The sequence below is a fragment of the Ochotona princeps genome, chromosome 14 (assembly GCF_030435755.1).
Source record: "Ochotona princeps isolate mOchPri1 chromosome 14, mOchPri1.hap1, whole genome shotgun sequence".
Lineage (NCBI taxonomy): Eukaryota > Metazoa > Chordata > Mammalia > Lagomorpha > Ochotonidae > Ochotona > Ochotona princeps.
In genome coordinates, this window is record NC_080845.1 from 45,715,063 (window position 1) to 45,738,591 (window position 23,529).

The following is a 23,529-nucleotide window of genomic DNA, read 5'->3' on the forward strand; positions in this document are numbered from 1 at the left end:
TAGCTTATAAGTATCCAGAAGTTAATTTATTGACTCTTATTGCACTTCTGAGTACCTAATAAATAATATATTAGTCTGATGGATATGTGGCTACCTAACCAGGGGGCATGAAAATATGCGCTGTTTTTTCTAATACACTGAGGGACACCTGTTTATAAAGTATTTAGTATTGGTTTTATAATGCACTGTTGACAGTTGGAGACCATGAAGCTCAAAGATCAATGTCATTTTGGCCTACAGTATTAATGCTGCTTTATAAAGCTCTGTGACAGATCACCAAGACAGTGGTCCCTACAGAAAGACTCTGTTAGTATGGCATCTGCCATGGAAAGCTGGCAGTTGGTTGTCTTTGTCCATGTTCCTGAGATAACTCATTTAGTGGCTGCTCGTCAGGTGATGGAACCCACCAGTTCCTTGTCCTGGAAAGGAATTCCGGATTTAAAGTACTGAGAACTGCTGATGTAGGCCTTGCTAACATAAAGGAGTGGAACATGGCTGTCCCCTGCTTTGTCTCATGTGCTAACGTAATGACAGTCGTCCGCGTTACCTGCTCCTTCACTGAAATCTTGTGACATAGCTTAAAGAAATTTGGGTTTTGTTCGTCTTAGAAAATTTTCTTGACGAGAAATAAATTCGCAGACATTGAAAAAAAGTTGTACCTGATAAATGTTTAGGACTGTAGGATCCTTAATTAGAGATTAAATAATTTCATCCAAAGTCGGTTGTCAGTTTTAGTTCTCTTTGTAAGAACCACATGCTGTGTGAATGCTGTGCAATGACAATGATTTAAAGTGTGCTGTTGTCTATAAGAGAGAATGTTTTTAAATGAGAAATTTTTCTCTTTGCTTTAAAGATTTTTTTGGTGGATCTAAGTATTCCACTTCCTGTACTGGAAACTGAGATATTCTTTCTCCAACCAAGTTGACTTGCTTATTTCTCATGCACTTTTAGGAACCCAGGCTGAGTTCTTTCTACTGTTTACCTTTTTTCTTACTCATTTCTCATTGATCTAGGATTTACTTAATCCCATCCTGATGGTCCAAATCTTTTCCATACTCAAGGTCTTTGATTTCATCCTAGCATGTCTGTCTTAGCAGCTACCCTCAATTTTACTTTTTTGGACGGTCATTTCTTTTGTATATTTACCATTTATTGAGTGCTTACTTTAAGCACTTGGTAGGCACCTGATTACCACCAGAGATTTATAAATTCCATGCCCTTGCACAGCTGTACCATTCAGAGTAAGAAATAGGCAGGAAGAGTGTTTTCTAACAAAAGCACAGACATAAGCATTCTTAATACTTGTACTTATTTTTTCTTTTAAGGATTTATTTACTTTTATTGGAAAGGCAGAGTTAACAGAGAAAAGGTGAGACAGAGAGAAGGATCTTCTGCCCACTGGTTCACTTCGCAAGTGGCTGCAACTTCTGGAGCTGAGCTGATCCGAAGCCAGGAGCCAGGAGCCAGGAGCCAGGAGCTTCTTCTGGGTCTGTCACATGGATTCAGGGTCCCAAGGCTTTGGGCATAACTCTACTGCTTTCCCCAGGCAACAAGCAAGGAGCTGGATAAGTGGAACAGGCAGGACATGGGTTGGCGCCCATATGGGATCCTGGTGCATGCAAGGTGAGGATTTAGTGACTGAGCCATTGCACTAGGACTAATACATATAATACATGTAATTGCATTTTGATATTTACACAGTTGATTGGTGTTGGAAGGGTTGAAGACTAGGGGAAAGTGGGTGAGACCACTATTTCCACACCTTCCTTATCTTCTTCCTATATCTGGGGGTGGGAGGGAGACAAGGGGAGCAGCCACACCCAGCTTCCCAAGGGTCTGAGTACCTGGTAATGGGGAACAGCCACCCACTGTCATCCCAGGGTCCCTGACATACATGTATTTCTTAACTGTGGAAGTTTTTCTTTATCTTTTACCTTTGTTTCTGAATAAGTTTTTTCTTTTTTCCCCTCCCCACAGGGGCACCCTTTTCATTTGTGTTCTTGATCACATTTTCTCCTAGGACCCTTCTATATCATTTTCCCTCTGGCTTAGATCTTCAATATCCTTTTCTCTACTGGCATCATCTTGTCTGTGATTGACTTGTTTTCCTGTAGTGAAAAGCAAACTGTAAATTCACCAGCAATTCCTGCTAGGTCTTGCCAACTTTTAAGGTCACTTTTTGCTTCCTTTACTTGTTCTCTCTGTCTGATTTCTCCAAGGAATGCTTATCTTTTGGCCTCTTTATAATTTGCTTACTGCTTAACTCTTTTGGAATATGGATTCTGTATACCTTTCTGGCTACTAAATATCCCACTGTGATACATAAAATAAAATATTTCTACCCCAGATATATGTTGAGAATGGTACACTGTATACCTGTTTACCCAAACTTAAGAACTGTTAACACACAAGCACATCCGAAGCATGCTGGGTCACTGTTTAAAATTTGTTGTTCCAGACACTGTGAGTCCCTCTTATCACCCCACCACATTCCTCAAGCACCATTCTGATTTTGATGTTTATCGTTCTCATGCATTCTATTTTGTTCTTACTTTATTTACCACTTCATGTGGTTCACTGCATCCTATGATATTAATGGATTTAAGACCTGACTATCCTCCCTCCTGTAAGGACTTTCCTCCCTGCTTATTCAGAGCATTGGACAATCATGATGGTCCAGGTGGTTTCTGTCTTCTCCCCTACTATTCATTGATATACCTCAAGATGCTCACCTTGGGAACTATTTGTACCTCTTGGAATGAGTCTGTGTATCTGGCTCCCTGCCCTTTTAACTACAGAATCTAATTCTGAGCATTTCTCATTGCCTTGTCATCTGAACAACAGGCTGTACAGTGTCCCTTCTCCCAACTCTCACAGAGTAGCACAACCCCATCCCCGGTAATAGCGCCACTATTTTCTTAGGTTCAGAATATGGGAGTGTTTGTGGCATTACACCTTGTCCGTTATTTTTGTCCCCTTGTTTTACATCTTCACATTATTTTGTTGTTTTTTTTCCAGCCCAATTATTTGTCATTAATTTACCAACAAAATTATAATGGTCTCCTAACTGATCGCTTTACTTCTATCTTTTATACATTAGTAAAGCTTCTAGGAGTATAATAATGATCATATCATTTTGTCATTGAGATGTTTTTAGAAATTTGACAGTTGAGATAGTTTGTAATTCTCTGTGGTAGATTACAGGACCCCTCCTATTCTGGTGGTGTCTGTTGACTGTTTGTCATGTCATTCATTCTTACCCTATATTCATTATTTGTTCTGCTCCAATAAGATCACTTCTTGAAGCAGATTAAGGGCCGCGCCTTATGCCAGAGCAAGGGCTGTCTTAACATAGAAGCTTTCTCTTACTAGATTGGATGAAAGGAATTTCTTCCTGAGTTGTATAGAATTCTGCTCTTTTATCACATTCTATTTTTATTAAGCTGGTTTTGGTTCATGGCTTCTAGAGTGTAAAGTATTTTAAGGTCTTTTTTAATTATTAAATTGAGTGACCAAGAAGAGATCTTTGATTCATCATTTCACTTCCCCATGGCTGTGAGACCTGGGGCTGGCCCAGGCCTAAACTAGGATGCCACGGCTGCATCTGGCTGTCCTCCATGGGTTAGCAGGGGCCATGGGATGATTTCCACCGCTTTCCCAGGTCCATTAGCAGGAAGCTGCACCAAAAGCAGAGCAGCCAGACCCCTGTACTCAGATATAGGATGCCAGGATCCAGAGTAGTGGCTTAAGCTGCTATGTCACAGCATAAGCTTCTGGATTAAAAACTTCTGTGCAGAAAATGTCTCCTGATGTTTGTGTTATGCATAGCATATTGGTAAGTAGGGCCTTGGCTAGTATTTCCCAATGATGGTGGAAAATATTTAAGGTGATTCTAAAACTTAAGTGGGAGAAAACAGGAATAAGAAATTGATCTTTTCAGGACAGAAGTTATTTCATTTATCCATTAGTGAATTGTCCAGGTATTCCTACTTTGTTGCTTTGATTTCTTCTAGGGTTAATTTGTTTAAGTGTTGGTTGTTGTCACATTTAGAAACTGTTTTCTCTGGGGAAAAAAACATGTTTGGATGATCAGAGGAGTATATATCTGCAGTTAAAAAAAAAGAAAAAAAATCTATTGTGATATACTCAGTGTTTATAAGTCCCACTGTCTGCAGAGTGTATGTAATTTCCTTTCCCATTCTCTCAACAGGCACGCTTTGTGCCCACGCCACCTCCACGCAGCCTTGCTTGCAAATCAGAGGACAGGCTTAGTGAACAAGACTGGCCAGCGCCTTTCAAGGTTCCGTGTTTCGGGGTTGAAACTTCCCAAGCTGAGGTATGTTGTGCATGTGGCTGCCCTGGCATTGATGTGCTCTCACTGCATGGTAAAGGTGCCGCTTACCTAACTTCCCCCAGCCCCCCACCCCGCTCGCTCTGTTTCACACTCATCCTCATTTCATGTAACTGGATTCTGAGAGAATGTCTGCCAGCAGTAGATTGAGTGGTGGATATCCCAAAGATTTTTACAGTGATAAGGTATCGGCCCTGTTTTGACTCCTCTTCTCCCCACCCCTTATTTTTCTTTTCCTTTATCTTTCGTTGACATAGCTCTGGGAATCACTGCTTGTTATCAGTATTTTTAGTAGTACCAGAGTACTATTAATAATAGCAATGGTAAACTTTCAGAACTGAAGTGTGACATACATGCAGAAAAGTGCCTAAGCCTTAGCTTACGTGCAGGTCCACCAATTAGAAGGACGCATTGTGTGTGCCTACAGAGTTCGCCTGTGCCTCTGCTAGACACTGTTCTGCAAGAGACGTAGTCACCATTCAGACCTCCGAAGCCCACTGTCAGTTGTTCTTACTTTAAGCTTACTGTTAAAGGAGTTTGGTCACCTATGAGGTTTCTTAATTTTGAAAATAATCTCTAAAGTTTGCTGGCATTTACTTTATTTCAACATTTCCCCCCCATTTAAATAGGTATATACCATGGCTTGGGTCTACAAATGTTTTTGAAACTTTATGTGTGCTGGTACTTTGCTTTTAAAATTTATCTTTTTAGGTTTGTGCCACATTTCTAAGGGTGTCTCTGCTATAGTGTGCTTATTTGCCTGGTAACTTTAAAGGGAGTGTTGGCATTTTAAAATAATTTCGTGCAGTGTTTATAAGTCGTGGCCTGAAACACTACTTTTGGGAGGATGTCAGTGAATCTTAATTGTCCTGAGAAGAACTGAAATTGTTATTAAGACATTTTCTGGGCTGCAAACTTTTTGGTTGATAGACATTAGAAGATTACACACTTTAGAAAATAATGTCATTTTTACCATGCTTGCAGCTTTCCTAGTCTTACTTCAACACTTCATACGTAAATGCTTACTTAGCCACCTCACCCTGACGGTGTTTTCTTCCCATTCCTTTATGGAAAGACGTGCTGATTCTTCCTTCTAGAAAATTTTCTGGTAAAACATTGACTCTGGGTATGGTAGAAGGAATTCACTGCCACTGTTTACACCTGAGAGAAGATTTAAAAGTCACTTTGTGTTTTTACACCAGGATAGGCAGAGTGTTTGATCTTTTGTAGGCAAGGGATTCATGCTGACCTCAGAAGCTTTTGTGTCTGCGAATGTCTTGCTTCTAAGTATTCATCATTTTCCTAGCATTTTGTCAACTACCTCAAATACCACACCCTATCCAAATCTTGAAAAAAAATTTTTTTAGTATATCAAAGGATTATGGCATTTGGCTCTTTCCTTGATGTGTTTCTGTGAAGCGGAGCCCCTGATTAGGCTGTCAGCAGATGCTGTAGCGTGTTGATTGTTCTTACTGGTATGGAGAGCAGCATCAACCAGAGCAGCTTCTCCCTTTTGCTCTAGAAGGCTGAAGCGTTTGGGTGCTGTTTACCCTGGGTGGGTGGTAGGGGGCCAGTGTGATTTAAACCTGGGCCTTAGCAAACCTTATATAGTAATCCTGTGTTTCCCTCTTGGTACTAGGTTACATAATGTGATGTTTTCAGCATTTACATTTTCTCCCTCAATGTAGATGACTGCTCTTTTGGGGGCTTAGCAGTCACCATGCTTTGTCAAGTGCCTTGATGTGGTGTTCTTGTGAGTAAACACTATAGCTTTTTAGTGCCCACAATACTTGGCAAAAAACAAATAGAAAAACTGAGCAAAACCTGAAGGCATTTACATTTGCAACATAGATCGTTGAAATTTACAACATAGATCGTGGGCTTTTCCCCTGAAATATTCAGGCTGTTCTAGCTGATACTTCTGCATGTGAAAGGCCCAGCCCAGGCTGCCAGAGCCACTTGGAGAGGGGGCAGTTATGCAGATCGGAAAGGCACACAAGATCTCACAGAGGAGAGACTGGCAGGCACAGATAACAGCACTGGTTTTAGGTTCCATCATTTGAATTTGTGAAAATTTGTGAAGTGTATTTTGAATTAGTTAGTAGATGAGCTGTTAGCCCAAATTAACATCTCAAGTTTTTATGACAAGGGACAATAGAATTAAGTATCTCCTAAGAAGCTGGCTGGGGGGGTGGGTATTGGGTGCAGTTGTAGGTGCCACTTGGGATAGCTGCATCCATCTTGAAGAGTCTGGGTTTGAGTCTGACTCTGTTCGCAGTGCCACGCTTCCTGGTACTGTGCATTTTTGGGGGCCATGGGAAGGAAGAGCATCTCATGGCTCAGGTAGTTGGGAGCAGAATCTTCCTGCCACCAACCTGGGAGATTCAGTTTGGGTTTGTGCTTCCTGGCTTTGGTTTGACACAGTCTGTGCTGTTGTGGTCATTTGGCAAGAAACTCCAGTGGATAGCAGATCTCTCTCTGTCTCTCTGTCTCTTTGTGTGTGTGTGTGTGTGTGTGTGTGTCTGCTTTTCACATGAATAAGATGAAATTTAAAAAGACGCAGCCTCATATAATGGCACAGGTGCATAGCTCAGTTACATCAAGCAGTTGGCTCTCATGCGTCATCATTTTGCTGCTACACACACTGAAATGAAAAGGAAACTTGTTAAATTAGAAAGTATAGTTGTCCAAGTTCCTTAAAATGTCACCTCAGAGATACTACAAAAATTTTTTTGATCATCAGACTTGACCGCTGTGGAGCACTTGGCTGTCGAAGGAAGGGTGTTTCATCCCTTATAAGGGTGGCGATCGAAAGGAAAGTAGGAGCCAGTTTGGGAGTGCAAGGATTTAGATGTAAAAGATAAGTGAATCTTAATTGTGCAGACGAGTGCCTTCACCAGCAGAGATGACTATTTGTATCCGAAGTCTGTCTTAAAAGCTCCAGTTTAATCTCTGTTCCTCCCCCCAACATGCTGGCATAGTAGAGTAATATTTCATATTTTTGTGCATGTGTGGGTTTTTTTCTTGGGGAAAGTGCTCTGAACCTTCCACTGTCCTCCCATGAAATTACATATGTTAGTCCAGGGAAAACAGGCATGTTCTATAATGATATAATTATTCACAAAGGGAAAAGCTGGACTAAAATTATTGTTAGTTTTACTTTTTGTCCATTCTTTATGGATGAGTTAAAAAAACCTCCCCTCAACTTCACATAGAAAATGAAACTTTACACAATAAAATAGGGATGGCAGGCCTCACAAGGGAAAAACTTTGCTGTCAACTTTTTAAGTCAGGAATATGGAAATTTGGGTGGATTATCTGTTCAGAGGAGGTTTCCTTTATTAATTCTTTCTCCTTTTTTTTCACTTAAGACATCTGTTAACATTTCACACACTCCAACAGATGTTGCAAAGCAAGTCCCATACTTTGTTCTCCAGAAAAATGACATTTCCTCAATCGGTTCCCCCACCTCTGTGACTCAGTCTAGCCTGGTGCTTCTGCATAATTTGCAAATATTAAGTTATATACCTTAATTCCTTATGAATGTGTAGCTGTAGCATCACTTTTCTTATGGTCAAGTCTGATTTGATTAGAAACTGCTTTCATGTTGTTCTAGAATTGAGAGAAAGCAGACATTTTAAAAAATATCCTTTGAGAATGGCAGCCTGGTTCCACATTTAAGATAGGATTGCCTACATTATGAACATTTTTTTCTGTAAAATAATTGAGTTACAAAAGCTGGAGTTGTTTTGCCCATAAGGAAGTGCTGATTGTCATGCGATGTGGAGCGTCATTTTTATTATTTTGGCAAGAACAGGGACAGTTTTGTCTTGACAAGCCATTAGATGAATACCAGCGTGTGTCACATGAAAAACCACTGATCTTTAACCCAGCTCTGTACTTAACCAAGCCTTGAAAATGAATAGTGAATAAAAGAAGAGCAAAGGCCAGTTTACTGTCATTACAGATTACAGAATCTGTTAACAGCTGCCGTGCTGAACCCAGGGAGGTTCAGGTATTGTTCTGGGAACCCGCAGAAGTCCTAGCACTTCTGCTGCAACTCTGGACATAAATTGTGCACTCGTTTTACATTTGCTTGGAATTTACATTGGAAATTCTGGAAAACAACCAGGAAGAAGTCCTTATGTGTTTTCTTTGTGAATATCTGCCTTTATCACAAAACCATGTGGATTTATACAGAACTGTCCCAAAGAGGCATTTCTGACCCAACCACGGAACTTAATTTGTGAAAGTGTGCTTTTAAAGAAAATACATAGTTAGTAGAAAACAAAAAGGATAAAATATTTCCCCCTTTCCAAAACTGTCAAGAATGCAAAACAACAACAAAGAAAAAAAACCCACTCTACAAATCTGTATGCATTCATAATCCTTGGTTCATTTGCCTTTCCAGTTACCAACTGTTGCTGTTTTTTCTTTTATCTCAAAATGTGACTTTTTTTTACAAAATAGAGGAGAAAAACTGCCAATTCACTTCAATACCCCAATATTGAAAAGATCAGTAATGTTTCAAAACAGTCAGTTGTGGGAATTACTGCTTACAGAGCTAACAAGAAAGAACACACTTTCTCACTCTGCTGGTAGAATTGCATTGTGCCTCCCTGTAGTCTTGTTATCCCACACTAACTGAAATGCAAATTCTGTGTAGCTAATTGGATCTCATTGAGGGTACATGCACAGTGTGTAGTTACATGCAAAAAGGTTTTAAAAAGTAAATTTTTCTTGTTATTACAACTTTTAGTTACTATCCAGAATGTGAAGATCTACCATATAAGTTCAGAATATATGCATCTGATTTTAAATAGATTGCTGAAAAATATAAATTATGAAAAGCATAATAAAGTGCCGTCTTATAGATTAGAGGGAAAATATTTAATTACAGCAGCCTTTAAATTATTTGACTGAAAACTTTTTTTGTCTTTTTTTAGATTTTGGGTATAGTATCTAAGAGCTCATCTATTAAAAGTATGTTAATAATGCAATCCTTTTGTTGGAACACTTAAGACAACATAAACACCAGAAGCCATTTCCAAGAGAGGTTACCACTTTTACCCTTCACTGCAGTTTCCAAGCTTGTGTGCCTATGTTTTTGCTGTGTGTTGGGTGGTGAGGTGGAGGGGCTCTCATTGTTGCCATGTCTTTAATAACTGACCTGCCTTTGGACCTGGTTGCTATACTTTTTCCATTGTATGATCCGTTGCTCAGTCTCAGTAAGTGTGAGAAAACCAACACATGTATGATTCTCTCATGTGAAATATATGGAATCATGGCAGTGAAAGGCAGTTGTTATAGAAGTGAGTCCTTCCTTGTCCCCCTTCTGAATAACTTCTATCCACAAGATTCTTGAGGATTATCCTATCTCCTGCCGACTTACATAACCAAGGAAAAAATTCAGAAGGCACGTTGGTGCTCTGGAGGTGGATTTGTTTTGTAGTTGCATTCCTCACAGTAAAGTAAAATGTCTCACCTGCTAGAAAGAAAATTAGCCAAAGAAAATAAACCTATGAGCCTGGATTTTACCTGCTACGTTATAGTGGAAGTGAGTGGCAAGTTCAGATGCTCTGTTTTGGGGATATCTGGAAAGATCACATTTTTTATTTCCAAAACCTTAATGAGGAAAGGAGTGCTTGAAAGTTAGTCTACACAGCATAGCATGTATTTATAATGGAGGTTTCATTTTACTGATTTTACTGATTTATTGTTAAGCTTTTGGGTTACTAGTTGCCTCTATTGTAACAAAGCTTGTCCCATGTATAAACTAGTCTTTACCAGCTAGTCAAATCCATTTAGCTAGGTGCAGTTATTCTCTGCTATACTTGTTGTAGAAAAATGTTTTTTAAACTGTAGATGGTGTTCCAGTGTTTTTAAGGCTTGGATTGTGGCTGTAAAATGCAGTTCAAGTTGCACTGCACACCTGCTTCGGCTAGTGCAACCTCAGACCTGCATCTCTCTGAGCTCAGTTTGCCTACCCTGGGTAGCACTCTGTCAGACGATGGCTGGCCGGGCACACCAGATTTGGATGTATTAGCTGGTCAGCCTAATAACCCTGTACAGACTGTATTGATTTTCTAGGAGAGAGTTTATGAACTAAATAAACTTGGGGTTGGTATCTTAATAAACTGCTTCTCTCAGTCTGTCACATTTAGTTATGGAGCTGTGCAGTTTAGGGGGAAAAAGGCTAATTCTGTTACAGATTGTTCACAGCAGGGTCTCCAAATTAGCCCTTTGTTTTGTAATGCCACCTTGCTTGGGCTCGCTTTGAGCACATTTCTCAGTTTTGCCCTAATGAGTTGCAACACTGATAATGTGGCTGATGATCTTTCATTGATTTCACTATCACTTGCTTGTCTGGTAATTGATCCGTTGCTGAGCCTCTAGTTAATTATATCGGCTTTGACATGGCCCGGTCCACGGGGAATTTCGAGTCTTGCAGAATAACAGTTTTAATAAAAGAGTCTATTACTGCAGGTGCTTGCTGCTGCATGCCAGTTGATTTTTGTGTTGTGGGTGTGTGTGTCTGTGTAAGGTGGGGGGCAGGCGTGGGCAGGATACTTGGGAAAGAAGAGGAGTGCTGAAAGCAAAAAAAATTAAGAGGGGCTAGAAAGAGGAAGAGGGAGTGAAGGACAGCAGCAGGAAGGAGGGGGAGAGACAGACAGAGGGGGAGACTGGGAGAGGGAGCCAGAGGCGAGAGAGAACACGGAGGCAGAGCCGTAGGACAGAGCTTGAGTGGGGCGAGGAGGAAGCTGGCTATTGACAGTGTCCTTAAGCCTCCCACAAATAACAGCCATTAGGGGGAAGGTCAGGAGCTGAGCAGGCAGCTTGACTGAGGCACTGAGTGCCACTTCAGAAATCAAGAGGCTAGCAAATTTTAGAGGGAGTTTAAGTGGGTAATAGCCAGCAGTAAAGGTACAGTCACCGTTGACAATTGACTCATAGGGGTTTCTCTTGCTTCCCTCCCGCCCCCACCTCAAGAATATTTTTATTGACCACAGGTGGACTTAATATATTTTAAGGCAACAATTCTTTGGGTCCTTGTTTGTTTCCTCTCAGATATTGAATTTGCTTCTTTTGAGACTTTTTTTTTGTGCTTAATGGCGGTGAACTGGAGGGAAGTTTAACAGAAAAGCTTTCAGGAGATGTCAGTTCTAGAGGGGAAGGCACATTTGTGTCAACACAGTGTACGTTTTCTCATCTTTTCTCATTGTCCGCTAATGACTGCGAGCTGCCATTGAAGCTCTTTTCTGTTTCTTTTGTTGTTTTAGAGAGTAAGGTTTATTGTGATTCTTTAGTTAAGAAGGAGCAAGCAGAGTGGTACATTTGTCCTCCCGGTTCTTAGGTGGTTGAAGATTAATGTTCCTTACATCTTAAGTTTAGGAAGGATGGCTTTTTCCTGCTGACTACTTTTATGAGGTGGCATGAATTTAACTTTCCATTTTGAAGTTACTGTTTATGTACAGTGCATTTTGTTCCGTTTTTCCATAAATAAGCTAGATAAATACTATCTAATAAATAGATGCTTTGTTTTTAAAACTGGCTTAATTAAAAATATGACCTGCTATCAAGCTCTATTTCATCAGGCAGGAAAATGTAATAGAATTTTCCAGATAGATCATGAATGAAAAATGTTTTTATACTCATTACTTTTTGCCTGAAATGGTATAAAGCTTTTTTTTAATCTCCCCCCCACATCTCTTTCTTATTTTATGATTTAAAAGGATACTGTAAATGCTTCATCCAGGAACTTTAACAAAAGACTTCTTCCCCTGCTTTCGAGCTTTAAGAAAAGGCATATTTCTTTTCTTTGCATCATGTTTCTTATTAGTTAACACTCAGTTTAGTAATTAACAGCCTGAGGTAGTAGATACTAAATAGGAGAGTATATATTTATTTTGCAAATGTTTATTATTTGCCTTGCATGTTATAAAAGTCACTAGGCTTACTTATTTACTCTGTGAAGTGTAAGGTCAAATATATATATATATACATATATATATACATATATATATATATATATATATGTTATTTTCTCTAGGAGTTTGTAGGTGGTTAGAAATAGCCCAGCACATCCTCTATGACCTTAAGGAGCTAGCCTTTAGAGAACTGAGCCAACTTTACATTCTTTTACAACTGAATTATTTACTTTTTTCCAGTGCAATTAAGGAAAAAAAAATGCTCCCCTAGTTCTACCTATGTTGAAGCCCAGACTGGTGTCAGATACTGTATGTTCCTTGAGAAAGCATTGTTGGAGAAATTCCTGGGAAGGGCCCTACTTTTTCTGCTTGCCCCACGTGCTCGGTGCATGTGGCGCTGCCTGGAGTGAGCCTCGGTGTGGAGCTCCCTGGTATCTGGAGAGGGGTTAGCGCAGGGTGTCATTTGGTGCCTGACAGTGGAGCAGTTGACTCTCGGGCTGCTATCCAATGACATGCAGTGGCTCAGAGTTTGAGGCTGATGGTTGGGTCTCCAGTGCTGCCTGCACACCTGACAGACAGCTGTTAAACCGGGCAAAGGCAAGCTTGGGGAGTCACACTCTATGCATAAATGATAGGGATATCTGTGCAGAAGGTGCGAAAGAAGCTCTGACCCCCCCTTTCCTTCCCCCAAATCTCCCCCTTCCCAAATGAAATGCACACTCCAGCCAGCTTCTCAACTGCACTACCCTCCTGCTACTGGCTGCCAAGAGGCTCAAAAAATCCACCTTCACTTTTCAGTCAGAAGAGGCAGAAGTGGATGTGAGAGAAAGAGACACCCTCAGAGACAGAGAGCCAAAGAGGACGAGAGACTTGACTTTAAGAGACTCCTGTACTGACAACTCCATGCAGTTCGCAACCAGACCGACTCCGGCTGAACCAGGGTTCATGGGGACATGGCAAAACGCTGACACTAACCTCTTATTCAGAATGTCCCAACAGGTAAGTTACTTTATTTTTTGTTGTTGTTGTTGTTGTTGTTTTGCTTTATTTTTATTGCTTGGCTTTGTGTTTTGTTTTTTTGTCTGAGAACCCTCAAATTGTGACCTGCACTTTTATTTCTGCTGTTTTTTTGTGTACATAGATACGTCTGGATAGTAAAGGCGGTCACTTTATAGTCAGGCTCTGTTTTGTCCGAAGTGCTACTACAGTGTGCAGGGTTCCTGTTTGGGCTCCCCGGGGCTCCTTCAAAGAAAAAGGGGAGAGCATACTGAAGTCAGAGAAAGCGAAGGCATTCGTGGCAAAGTTTTACAGTACAACCTGGGTCACAGAAGACTTAATTTATTTCTTTCTTTGTGTTAAAAAAAAAAAAGAAGAAAGAACACCCCCCTCCCCAGTATGAATCCCGCGAGCAGTCGAAAAATGTAGGGGCCCCTCTTAACAGCTCTACTGCCTGTCTTCATGTGGGGGAGGCAGTTGGGAGCCGGGATTCAGACCTGAGTACAGGAGGCTTGGCAGGCTTTGTGGCCAGCGCCGAGGGGTTGGTGGAGGAGATGGCGTGTGTGGTGTGCGGCCGCAGTGCTGGCTCGGTATTCTGGCTCTGGTGCTAGCTCCTGTGCTCCCCAGGCTGCCCACCCGCCCTGCTCCTGCTCCGGCTCCCGCGCGCTCACCCACCGGGCTGGACTGCGCACCCGTCCGCAGAGCACTCACTCTTGGGCGCAGCCTCCAAGTCCTTTCCAGAGCCGCTCCTCCATCCCGGCCACGCAGGAGAGGCAGCTTGGCGTGCTGTCCCTGCCCGGAGAGCCGATGTAGGAGCGGGAGGCCAGCGGGAGCTGATCATTAATCACTGAGCCGCAGCTCGTACCAAGCGCTCCGTGATACGTGCCCTGCGCGCCCGGCTCCTCTTGCACAATTGCTGGCTCTGCAGCTCCGCGGGGGAGCCAGGGTAAAAGGAAAGGAAGGGGAAACAACCCAGAAACTTTCATCTTGGACTGTGCTCAAGTGAGGGAGGGAAGTTCCATGGTGCCTCCCTCTTAGATACGTCTTGCTTTTCAGAAGCCTACAGTAAACTCACACAAAGCAGGAGTTAGTTTATCATTCACATTGCAACAAAGTACTACTGACCATACTCTTGCACTTGGAGTTTAAGTAGATGGGGACTGGTAAGAAACGGATACTGTACCACACATTAAAAAAAAAAAAGCAACTTTTTTTTTAAAGCCTCTTCTGCTCCTCAGAGTTCATAGAATTTAGTGCTTTGACTTAGATATTTTAATTATAGTTGCTAGAGAAGGGAAAAGAACAATTGGCCGGACTAAACTACCCCAGGTGAAGAAATGCATGTACAAAAGACAGCACGTACAGCCAGGATTTAGCTAGCAGTTTTATCCCACAGTTCTAGAGAGGACACGGGCATTTGAATAAGGTGTATTTTGACATCCTGTAGAGGGACCCTGATTACTGCTGATACAGTAAACTGGGATTAAAATGTGATCAACACAAACCCAATAATGCAACTCTGCGTGCAGTTTCCCATCCTTGCAAAGTTCATTGCCTGCGGAGATGTTCTTGTTGCTACTGAGTATTTATCAAAGTGTGTGTGCGTGTGTGTGTTCCTGCCTAGGTGTGCATCTTGTGGTTGGAACATGGTGGGTGTTCACTCATCTTAGGACTAAATTACTTGTGCCACATCTTCAAGGTTAGGTATCACCTTCAGAGTTTTCCTTCAGTTAGGAGAGGGTGTGTGTGTGCGTGTGTGTGTAGTGTTTTGGAAGGGAAAAATAGTTTAGGTCTCCCTCTAGCTAAAAAAGAGTTAATAAAACCAGATAGAGATAATGATCAATTGATGAATGGCTATTGAACCACGTAGATGTTGTGAGATTGCTTCTTTGGCACTAACCCATTCCAACTAGATTTGAATCTAAGTAGACTGGAAGTCCTGGATAACATTTCAGCTTAAAAAATAACAATAAAAGTAAATTACATAAAATATACTAGAATTAAGACAAAATTGAAATGTTTCAGACACAGATCTGTTCAACTAAACTGTTATAATGTTCTTGATTCAGCTGTTGCCTGGGAATATAAGGATTTTGCATAGATGTGTGTGTATGTCTATATATGAGTATTGTGGGCATTTGGAAATATATGAAAAGAATGGAAACATAGGGAACCAATTTATGTTTGGTAGTGGCACATAATACTCTAATATGATAGTATTTGTTGTGGTATAATACAACAAAGGGAGAAAGACACAGTTTTTTAAAAACGTGAATTAACTTTTAAAATGTATTTGTTATTTCTGGATTTTTATGTCATTAATGATCCTTCTCCTTTCTTTTTTTCCTGTCCTAGTCACTGAATGCTTACCTTATCAAAACCTTTAGTGAGTGTAAAAGACAGTATGAGTTTACAAATATTTTTCCCTTTTTGCAAAAATAACATTTTGGTGAGTGTTAATAATCTGTAATTTCAAACGATTTTTTAAATCTAAAAGTATATGTGATATATGTTGAATGTGCTTATTTTTCTTACCCGTATTTTATCATTAATGCTGATTCAGTGTGTGTGTGGGTGAGTGTGAGAAAGAAAGAGAGAGAGAGAGGGAGAGAGAAGGAAAGAGATTAGTTAAAATATACTCATCAAGTCATCTTTTGTTACTGGTAAAAGTTTGATTTAATCAAGCCTGCAGAATTTTATAAATTTCATTTCCAAAATATACAGTTTTTTAAGATTATGACTAATTTGTAAGTAAAAGTTCATGTCATAAATATATTGGATATATTTTTTATTTCACAATTTTAAGGAAGTAATAAATGTAGTATCTCTTTGATCATTTCTTTTAGCATTGGAAAAAGCTAGTTTGAAACTCTAAAAGGTTTTAAAGCTGAAATAGGAAAATGCATTTCCAATATTTTATTACAGCAAAACTAATACTGAAAAATGACTCATGATACTGAAATTTAATAATCTAGGTTGGTGTCTTCTAGAGGTGTATCTAGGAAGGATGGATGTAAAAATGCTTGTCTTTTGTTTCCTATAGGCAAAGTTGAGATCTGTTTGCACATTGATCTTTCATTTCCAATACTAACAAAAAGACACCACAATCTGACGCCAGGTTAGCTTTGTTGGGATTAAGTATGTGCCCCCAAAAGTTGGAGACAGACTATCAGACTGCATTTTCCTGCTTCTACACTTTTTCTCCCATGTTAAAGTATGATTTCCTCAGGATTCACTTCATTATAGATGGAGGAATACTTGAGAATCTTACATGGGTATTCCTCTTGACTTTCATAAAGGAAGTGTTTTGGATCATCTTGGTCAGTGACAGGTGGATAACGGCCAGAAATCTCTTGCTCTTCTTTATGATTCTACAGTTCGCAGCTTCACTTTACTAATTTTAACCTCTTGAGGTCTTGTTAATAACAAAACTAAAGCATGCTTTTGTAAAATGTGTGTAACATCAGGCTTGACCAGTTGATCTTTTAATTTTTGTAAATATGTTGTGACTTGAAGAGAATAGTAAAATACAACTTTTGTAACTATCTCAGCTGTTGGAATAGTCTAGTATGCTTAAAAATCTTCAGAAAGAAAACCATATAGCTTAAATGGCTGTACTCATATTTCACACATCAGCAGGGGCATTTGCCTTCTATTACTGATGAGGCATGTTTAACCTGTTTCTTGTGAAGTATATATCCCTAATAAGGTCGTTTTTCATACTTGAGTGAAAAACTGAGTTGGAATTATAAATGACTCTGCATCATTATATAGTAATTTAGGATTCACCCAATGATGTAACAAAATTAACAACATAATTTCATTGTGAAATTGTGTCTTATTAAAGAACAACTGCCTGACATTCTCTTAGAGTTGCTTTATTTAACTTCATGCAAATATTATTAGTAGTGACATTTTTCTATTGTGCATTAGATTTGCTCATTAGCATGATGTGTTAGTTATCACCAGAGAAATCATTTTCTGAATAGGTGAGGGGCAAACCAAGAAAGCTAAAAATTAAACCAACAATTTACATGAATAACAGGGCGTCTGCTCACCAGAGATACGACAGAGGAAAGCAAAGTTTGTTACTAATATAACATCTAGCACTTTTCAGGAAAAAGAGAAATAAAATATCTCGTAAGAAATGTGTAATAATATTGCTGTAATCTATTTAAGTGCATACTCAGAGGAATATGTCTTCTAGTCATCTTTTTAGTTTCCTCTCATGCAAGCAAACACAGGCTCAGTTTGTGGAATCTGTATTTTAAAATGAAAATAATGGTTTTGTCTGACTTCAAAAAATAATTTGAATATTTATCCCCTAATAAGTTAGCAGGTACATAAACAGGATTTCTTACAAGTCGGTTGCCTAATTGTCTATTGTGGTTCTGTTCTTTGTAGTGATTGTATTTTTTTTCCTAAATTCTATCCCACATAAGGTGTATGTTCTTATTTAATCAGAGCCTTGAGTAAAGCATTGATAGTTAATGGTCTTTGAAAATGACTTTCACTGCCAAGCATCATCCATCCCTAGGTTTCTTCCTGCACTATTCTCTCTTTGATTTTTTAACTCTCCTCCTTCCAGTTGGACTGTTAGGATAAACATGTTTTACTAAACATGATTCAATTTAAAGATTATGGTGTTGATGACAAAATAAGTAATTGTATTAGGAAGTTTACGCGTCTGTTGAATTGCAAGGTTGCTGCCTTCAATTTAGGTCCCCTAGTAATTTGAATGATAATTTTTTAAAGTTTTAATAATAGATAATTTTTAAAGTTTTAAGTCTTAATATCCACTTTGATAAAGCAACACTAAAATAGGAACATTTTGTAACTGTTAAAACACAAATTGTAGCATAGAAGCAGATGTTTGTGTTCTGGCCTATATTTTGTAGGTCTGTGGATAACATACAGACTTCATTTAACAGGGAGTGTCTAATTTGTACCATGTACACACACATGTTGATGCAGATAAAACATACACACACTCATTCCCAGGTGTGTCTGTGGTATATTTAAAAACACCATTCACAAATTACAAGTTTATTTTCAGTATGATACATTTAAGTGAGTTTGAATGTAATAGGTGATCATTTTGAAATGATTTACTTTCTCAAACATCATCTACAAACAGGCCCATTGTGTTTTCATAATTTGTCAAGTCTCTTTTGCTAAGGTGAGTCAGATAAGTGCAGTTGAAAAATAAATCCCTAAAGGTGCAGATATCTTATCTATAATTGTAGGTATTTTTATAATTACATTTATGAGCATATCTTCACGTGCAGTGATAAATCCCATATGTAGTTGTATGGAAATTGATTAATGCAGTGACATGACAGAGTTGGGCTACCACAGCAGCACATCCTCCCACTCCTGTGTCAGAGTTAAGAGCCAAGGCAAATCCTCCCTAACTAATGAGATGCTGAGTAAGGCCTTTCAGCGAAGTTGGGGCAAAAGTGAATGGGTCACAGCCAAGGCAGGATTGCGAGGACTCCAGTGCTCGTGAAAGCATCCGAGATTGCCAGGTCGTTGTGACACAGGGAGCTGATTCCAAGGGAACAGTCTGTTACAGATAGTGAGCTGGCGTCATGCACTTCAATGAAAAACAAAAATGCCAGTGCTTCTTCCTCTCCACTCCAAGCAAGCTACAGTGGGCATGCACCCGATACTCTTCTGTGGGCACCTTATCAAAGTGCATAGTTGGTGATTCTGTGCAGCCTGAGAGACTTTCTGAACTAGGAACACTTGATTACTGTAGAGCTGTATTTAGTATTGATTTATGTTAAAAGGAGTGAGTAGAAAAAGTTGGAATTTGCTTGTACCTGGTGTTCATATTTTGAGCCATTAGGTTTGGAATATCCTGGAAATTAACTCCTTTCTTTCCACAGAGTACAAACAGAGTGCTTTGTAGAAGCAGGGTAAGCAGAGTGAATGTGGAAGAGTTTTTCAGAGAGAGAAGTTTTTTCTGGGACTCCCTGCTTGTGATTGTTGAATAAACCTGGGGTGCAATGGTTCCAAGGTTGCTTTTCATGTGAGATTTGGAACCTGGTTTGTTGCGTGCCTGGCATGGGATTCCTGATCATGTTAGAGCCCTCTTTGCCTTGTGTCGTGAATGCCGCTCACTGACCCCCCATTTCCTTAGGCCTGGGGGTGGGGGGCAAATGATTGTTTGAGGCCCTAGAAAATGAGTGCCCGGGCTCACGCCTAGGCAGATGCCATTTTTGTTTCTAGAAAAACAGCTGGCATCCACATTTTGCAGGGTGAAACTCATCAGGCTGCTTCTCATCTGCTGCCCGCATGGGGCTACATGAAGAAAGGTAGTCAAGGACACTTGCAAGGCACATTGAGGCCAATTTTTGAGCTTTAGAAAAACAAGCAAAAACGAGGAATAACAATCTTGAATATTGTAGGTACATATGAAAAAAATTTAACAGAAGGATTTTTTTTTACCCTAAAAGATAAACTGGTAAATGTGCAAGGAAAAATAAAATGAGAAAGAAATTCTGAGAAGCTGAAGCTTTAGGAAGTTTTAATTTGTGCAGCTGGTGTCTTGGGAATGATGCCTGGGGCTGTGACACCCAGGGTATGCCTGCTTCCTCAGTGAGCCTGACCTGTGCTGCCAGCTGCCTTTCCAGGTCTAAAAGTAAGTTTGGAGAATAGAAAAAAAAAGTATTGATTCTTTTTTTTTCTTTTTTAATTTGTGCATTCCCTGTAGGAAGCCTAGCAAATTTCATAGTGTGCATTCAAACCCTCAGGTGAAAAATTTATGACTGGAGTTCATTTGGGTGTGGACAGTGTGCAGTGTCATTCTGTTTAAACACCGCATGTAGCATGTGCTGCCGAGTGCAGACATCAGGAAGAGAGAGGAAACACCGTGTCGTTACTTCATTCACAGAGCTTTCCTTAATGGAAATGCTCCTGGAAAAACAATGCGCTACGCAAACTGCCTAGTGCAGAAATCAGGTTTGCAGCTTATTAATCATCATTCCAATTAAAGAAAAAAGAATTGATCCTTTAACAACAAAATAATGTCCTTTTGTTTTTTTCTTTAATTAAGCCCATTAGTTATTCATTTCTGTCTGTGAACAAAATGGAAATAGTCTTGAACAGTAGCAAGTTACTCATGAAGCAGCTAATTCTCCTGAGCATATCTGACATCTTATTTATTTGGTACTTTTTAACGGTACTGTTGTTCTTGTTAGTGTCTGGAGAGTATACCTGTCATTGGGGGAGGGGCTCACTTTTCATTATTCTTCCTGTTTCTTGGTAGACATTTGCTTAATGACCCAAACGCAAGGTGAATCTGTGTTTTTTCTTCCTAGTTCCCTTTGCAGAGACATCATTCCCTTCCCGCTTTATTCTCCTTTCCCCTCATTTGTCTTATTCTGAATTCTTCCTTCACTCATTCTTTTCTGCCCCCATTTATAGGAACACAGCAGTGACGGAGGCAATGTAGTAATGTAGTAAAGAATCCTTTGCCAGTTTTGGCAGGGTTTTTGGGAAGAGGTGTGCCCGCTCAAATGTGGTCCCCCCGAGTGGTGACAGGAAGACTGTCCTGAATCTTGCTGGAAAAGATAAAAAAAAAATAAAGTGTAACCAGGGCCGGGCTTATCATTCAGAGGCGTTGAAAGGCAGCTCAGTGTGATCCTCAGCCTGCGTAAGAAAGTACTTAGCTGAGGAGAGATTATGCTTTTCTTTTTGTCCTACGGTAACTCTTTGGTTTATCATTTTGTACAGTGAGCCTTAACATGAGAACATTTTCAGGTTATAAAGGGCAAAGCAGTAGGTAGACGGTACCTCCACGAGGCAAACTGCAGCTAATAGGAGTTAACTGCAATGTTTATGAAAGGAATGGAGAAGTTGGCAGTGTGGAGGTTCAGGACAGATGTGGTGAAACTGAAATTTAAAGCACGCAGTATGCTAATGTGTGAGCAGGATTAACGGCTGTTTTATATTTTAACACATTTTAACTCACTATCTCACAAGGCATAGATTCTGTTGAGATGGACAAAATAAAACAAATATCTATTTTATATGGGAAAGCCATCACTTCTGATATCATACCTGCTGTGCTTTTGTGTGACTGCCATGAGTTGTTCAACTTTATTGAGGTGTCTTTTACAGGCTGTTGGTTCTCTAGGCAGTTTCTTCTACACCTGAACTAGGTGTATGAAAAGAAACATTTTAGGATAATGAGTGTTTTACATGACAAGAAATAATGACTTTCAGCTGGTTTAACGTATTAGCAAAGCTAATATTAAAATGAGAACCTCCATTAGCAAGGCTTTAATAATATTTTCCCCCCTTCCATTAAATTTTAAGAAAAAAATATCATCAGCTTAAGTCATTAGCATGGCTATTTGCAGCACCTAATCAGGCACAGATAAAGTTGCCCATCACTATGCCAGCCCCCCTGGGCATTAGGTGTGACTGGGATGTTACATCTAATGCAAGACATGGAGAGTAGGTATGCAATGAGCATATTCACATGACTGAGAAAGCCTGAAAACATTCTGTTTGTTGACCTCCTAGCAGAACCTAACTTGGAGTCAGCCAGATTATTTACTGTAATGTCGTATACTGTTTTCATTATTATTCATTCTTTTTTAGGTGTAAATCTTGGAGTACAAGAGAGTTAAAACTGAAGTCTTCCTCTAGACTTTGTGGAAGGACTTGCTCTCTTGCTATGGAAAATGTTAAAAGTCTCTTATTTCCACGTGCCACCTTTATATGTGGTACAGAGAGCCATAGAAAGTGTATACCACTTTCATTGATTGGTTGATGACAGTGAAGTGATTGCTTTCTAGGGGTGTTGAGGATGTGTTAACCTCCCATGAAATGAGTGAATAGATTTCCCACCCCCAAGAGGTACTCACCATCATGGGAAATCTCATGACGCTTTATAAGACATTGCCTTTTTGTCCTTTGAATGTAACTTTCATGATGAAGCTTAGAATTATTTCATGATTTGTCATTGTTAACAGGTGTGAAACTAGTTTAAGTTTTCTTTTTCATTAATTGATTTGAGAGGCAGAGCAAAACAGAGAGTTCACACTCTGGATGCCCACAATGGCCAGGAGTGGACTGAGGATAGGAACTGGAAACAATTCAGCATTCAAATGGTAGCATAGGGATGCAGCAGCATGGCAGGGTTTTTCACCTGCCACCTTCTAGGATCACATCACTGGGAAGCCAAAGCCAGGACCCGGAGCCAAGCATCTACCCAGGTACTCCAGCCATCCTCATGGCAGGCTGCATGTTGGCCCCTCAAATCAATTAGAGGTTGTAGATTGTAATGGTCAAATGAGAATTGAGCTAAGATAGAGACATCAGGATGAAATGACTCAGACTTTAAGCGTTTTATCATTTCTATTCCTAGTCACTTTACTCTGTTTTCTTGCTTTGAATAGTGATCATGGCACTGCCAGCATCTGAAACTGTGTTGTCAGCTCTGTTATCCACTAAATAGTTTGTGGTGGAAAATGGTTTTGCCATGTTTACTCTTTTCTTGACATTTATTCTAAATTAACTACGAAAGGATAGAAAGAGTGAGCAGTCCTGCATCTGGGAGCGCTTGTTTCAGTAGCCAGGGAGCCAGAACCCTGGTTTCATACAGGTGAGATGTGCTGCGGGAGGAGAGACTTTGTGCATTTAATGAAACCAGCTTGCCTGTCAGCTTGGTTTTTTATGCACTATTGTTGTTCAAATAAGAAAAAGGAGAGTGCTCACAGCCTGTGGTGAGATTAGAGTAATGAAAATGAAGTGTTAATCTGTTGATAGGAAGCACATCCCATGTGCTGCATCCTGGGCTACATGCATACATGTATAATACATTCCAGGTTTTCTCAGAGAAGCTTGGATGCTTATATTGAAAACACTCTTCTGGTGGAAGTGCGAAGTTGGTTGTTTTAGCTTGTGTAAATAGTTGCTTGAAACAACTCCTTAATAAACCCGCCACTTCATGCTGGCTTGAGTTTTCTGATCGGCTCTTGGTCCTTAAAGTGGCAAACTGAGTGTACTTTTGATCTGCTTGTTTTTACAAAAGCAGAATGCGGATAGGATCCGCAGTGTAAACCTATCCTGAGATAGGAGGGAGTTAGAGTGGCACCTGCCTCCCTTGGGACCATCCCTGAGATAAACATTCCTTATCTCATGCTTGATTTTTCATCTAAAAACAGTGAGGTGCAAACAAAAATAAAATCAGGTGTCTTTGACGATATGTAATATTTTCACATGAGAAGTCCAACGAAA

The 23,529-nt window shown here is 39.9% G+C and overlaps 1 protein-coding gene across 1 annotated transcript in view; it reads left to right on the forward strand.

The window, feature by feature from the left end:
- BNC2 (basonuclin zinc finger protein 2) overlaps nt 1-23,529 on the forward strand; it is a 432,023-nt gene that overhangs the window by 126,573 nt on the left and 281,921 nt on the right. Inside the window, exons 2-3 of the mRNA XM_058672661.1 lie at nt 4,211-4,336; nt 13,078-13,278. Of these exons, the coding sequence (XP_058528644.1) occupies nt 4,211-4,336; nt 13,078-13,278 (327 nt within the window). The remainder of the gene's footprint in view (nt 1-4,210; nt 4,337-13,077; nt 13,279-23,529) is intronic.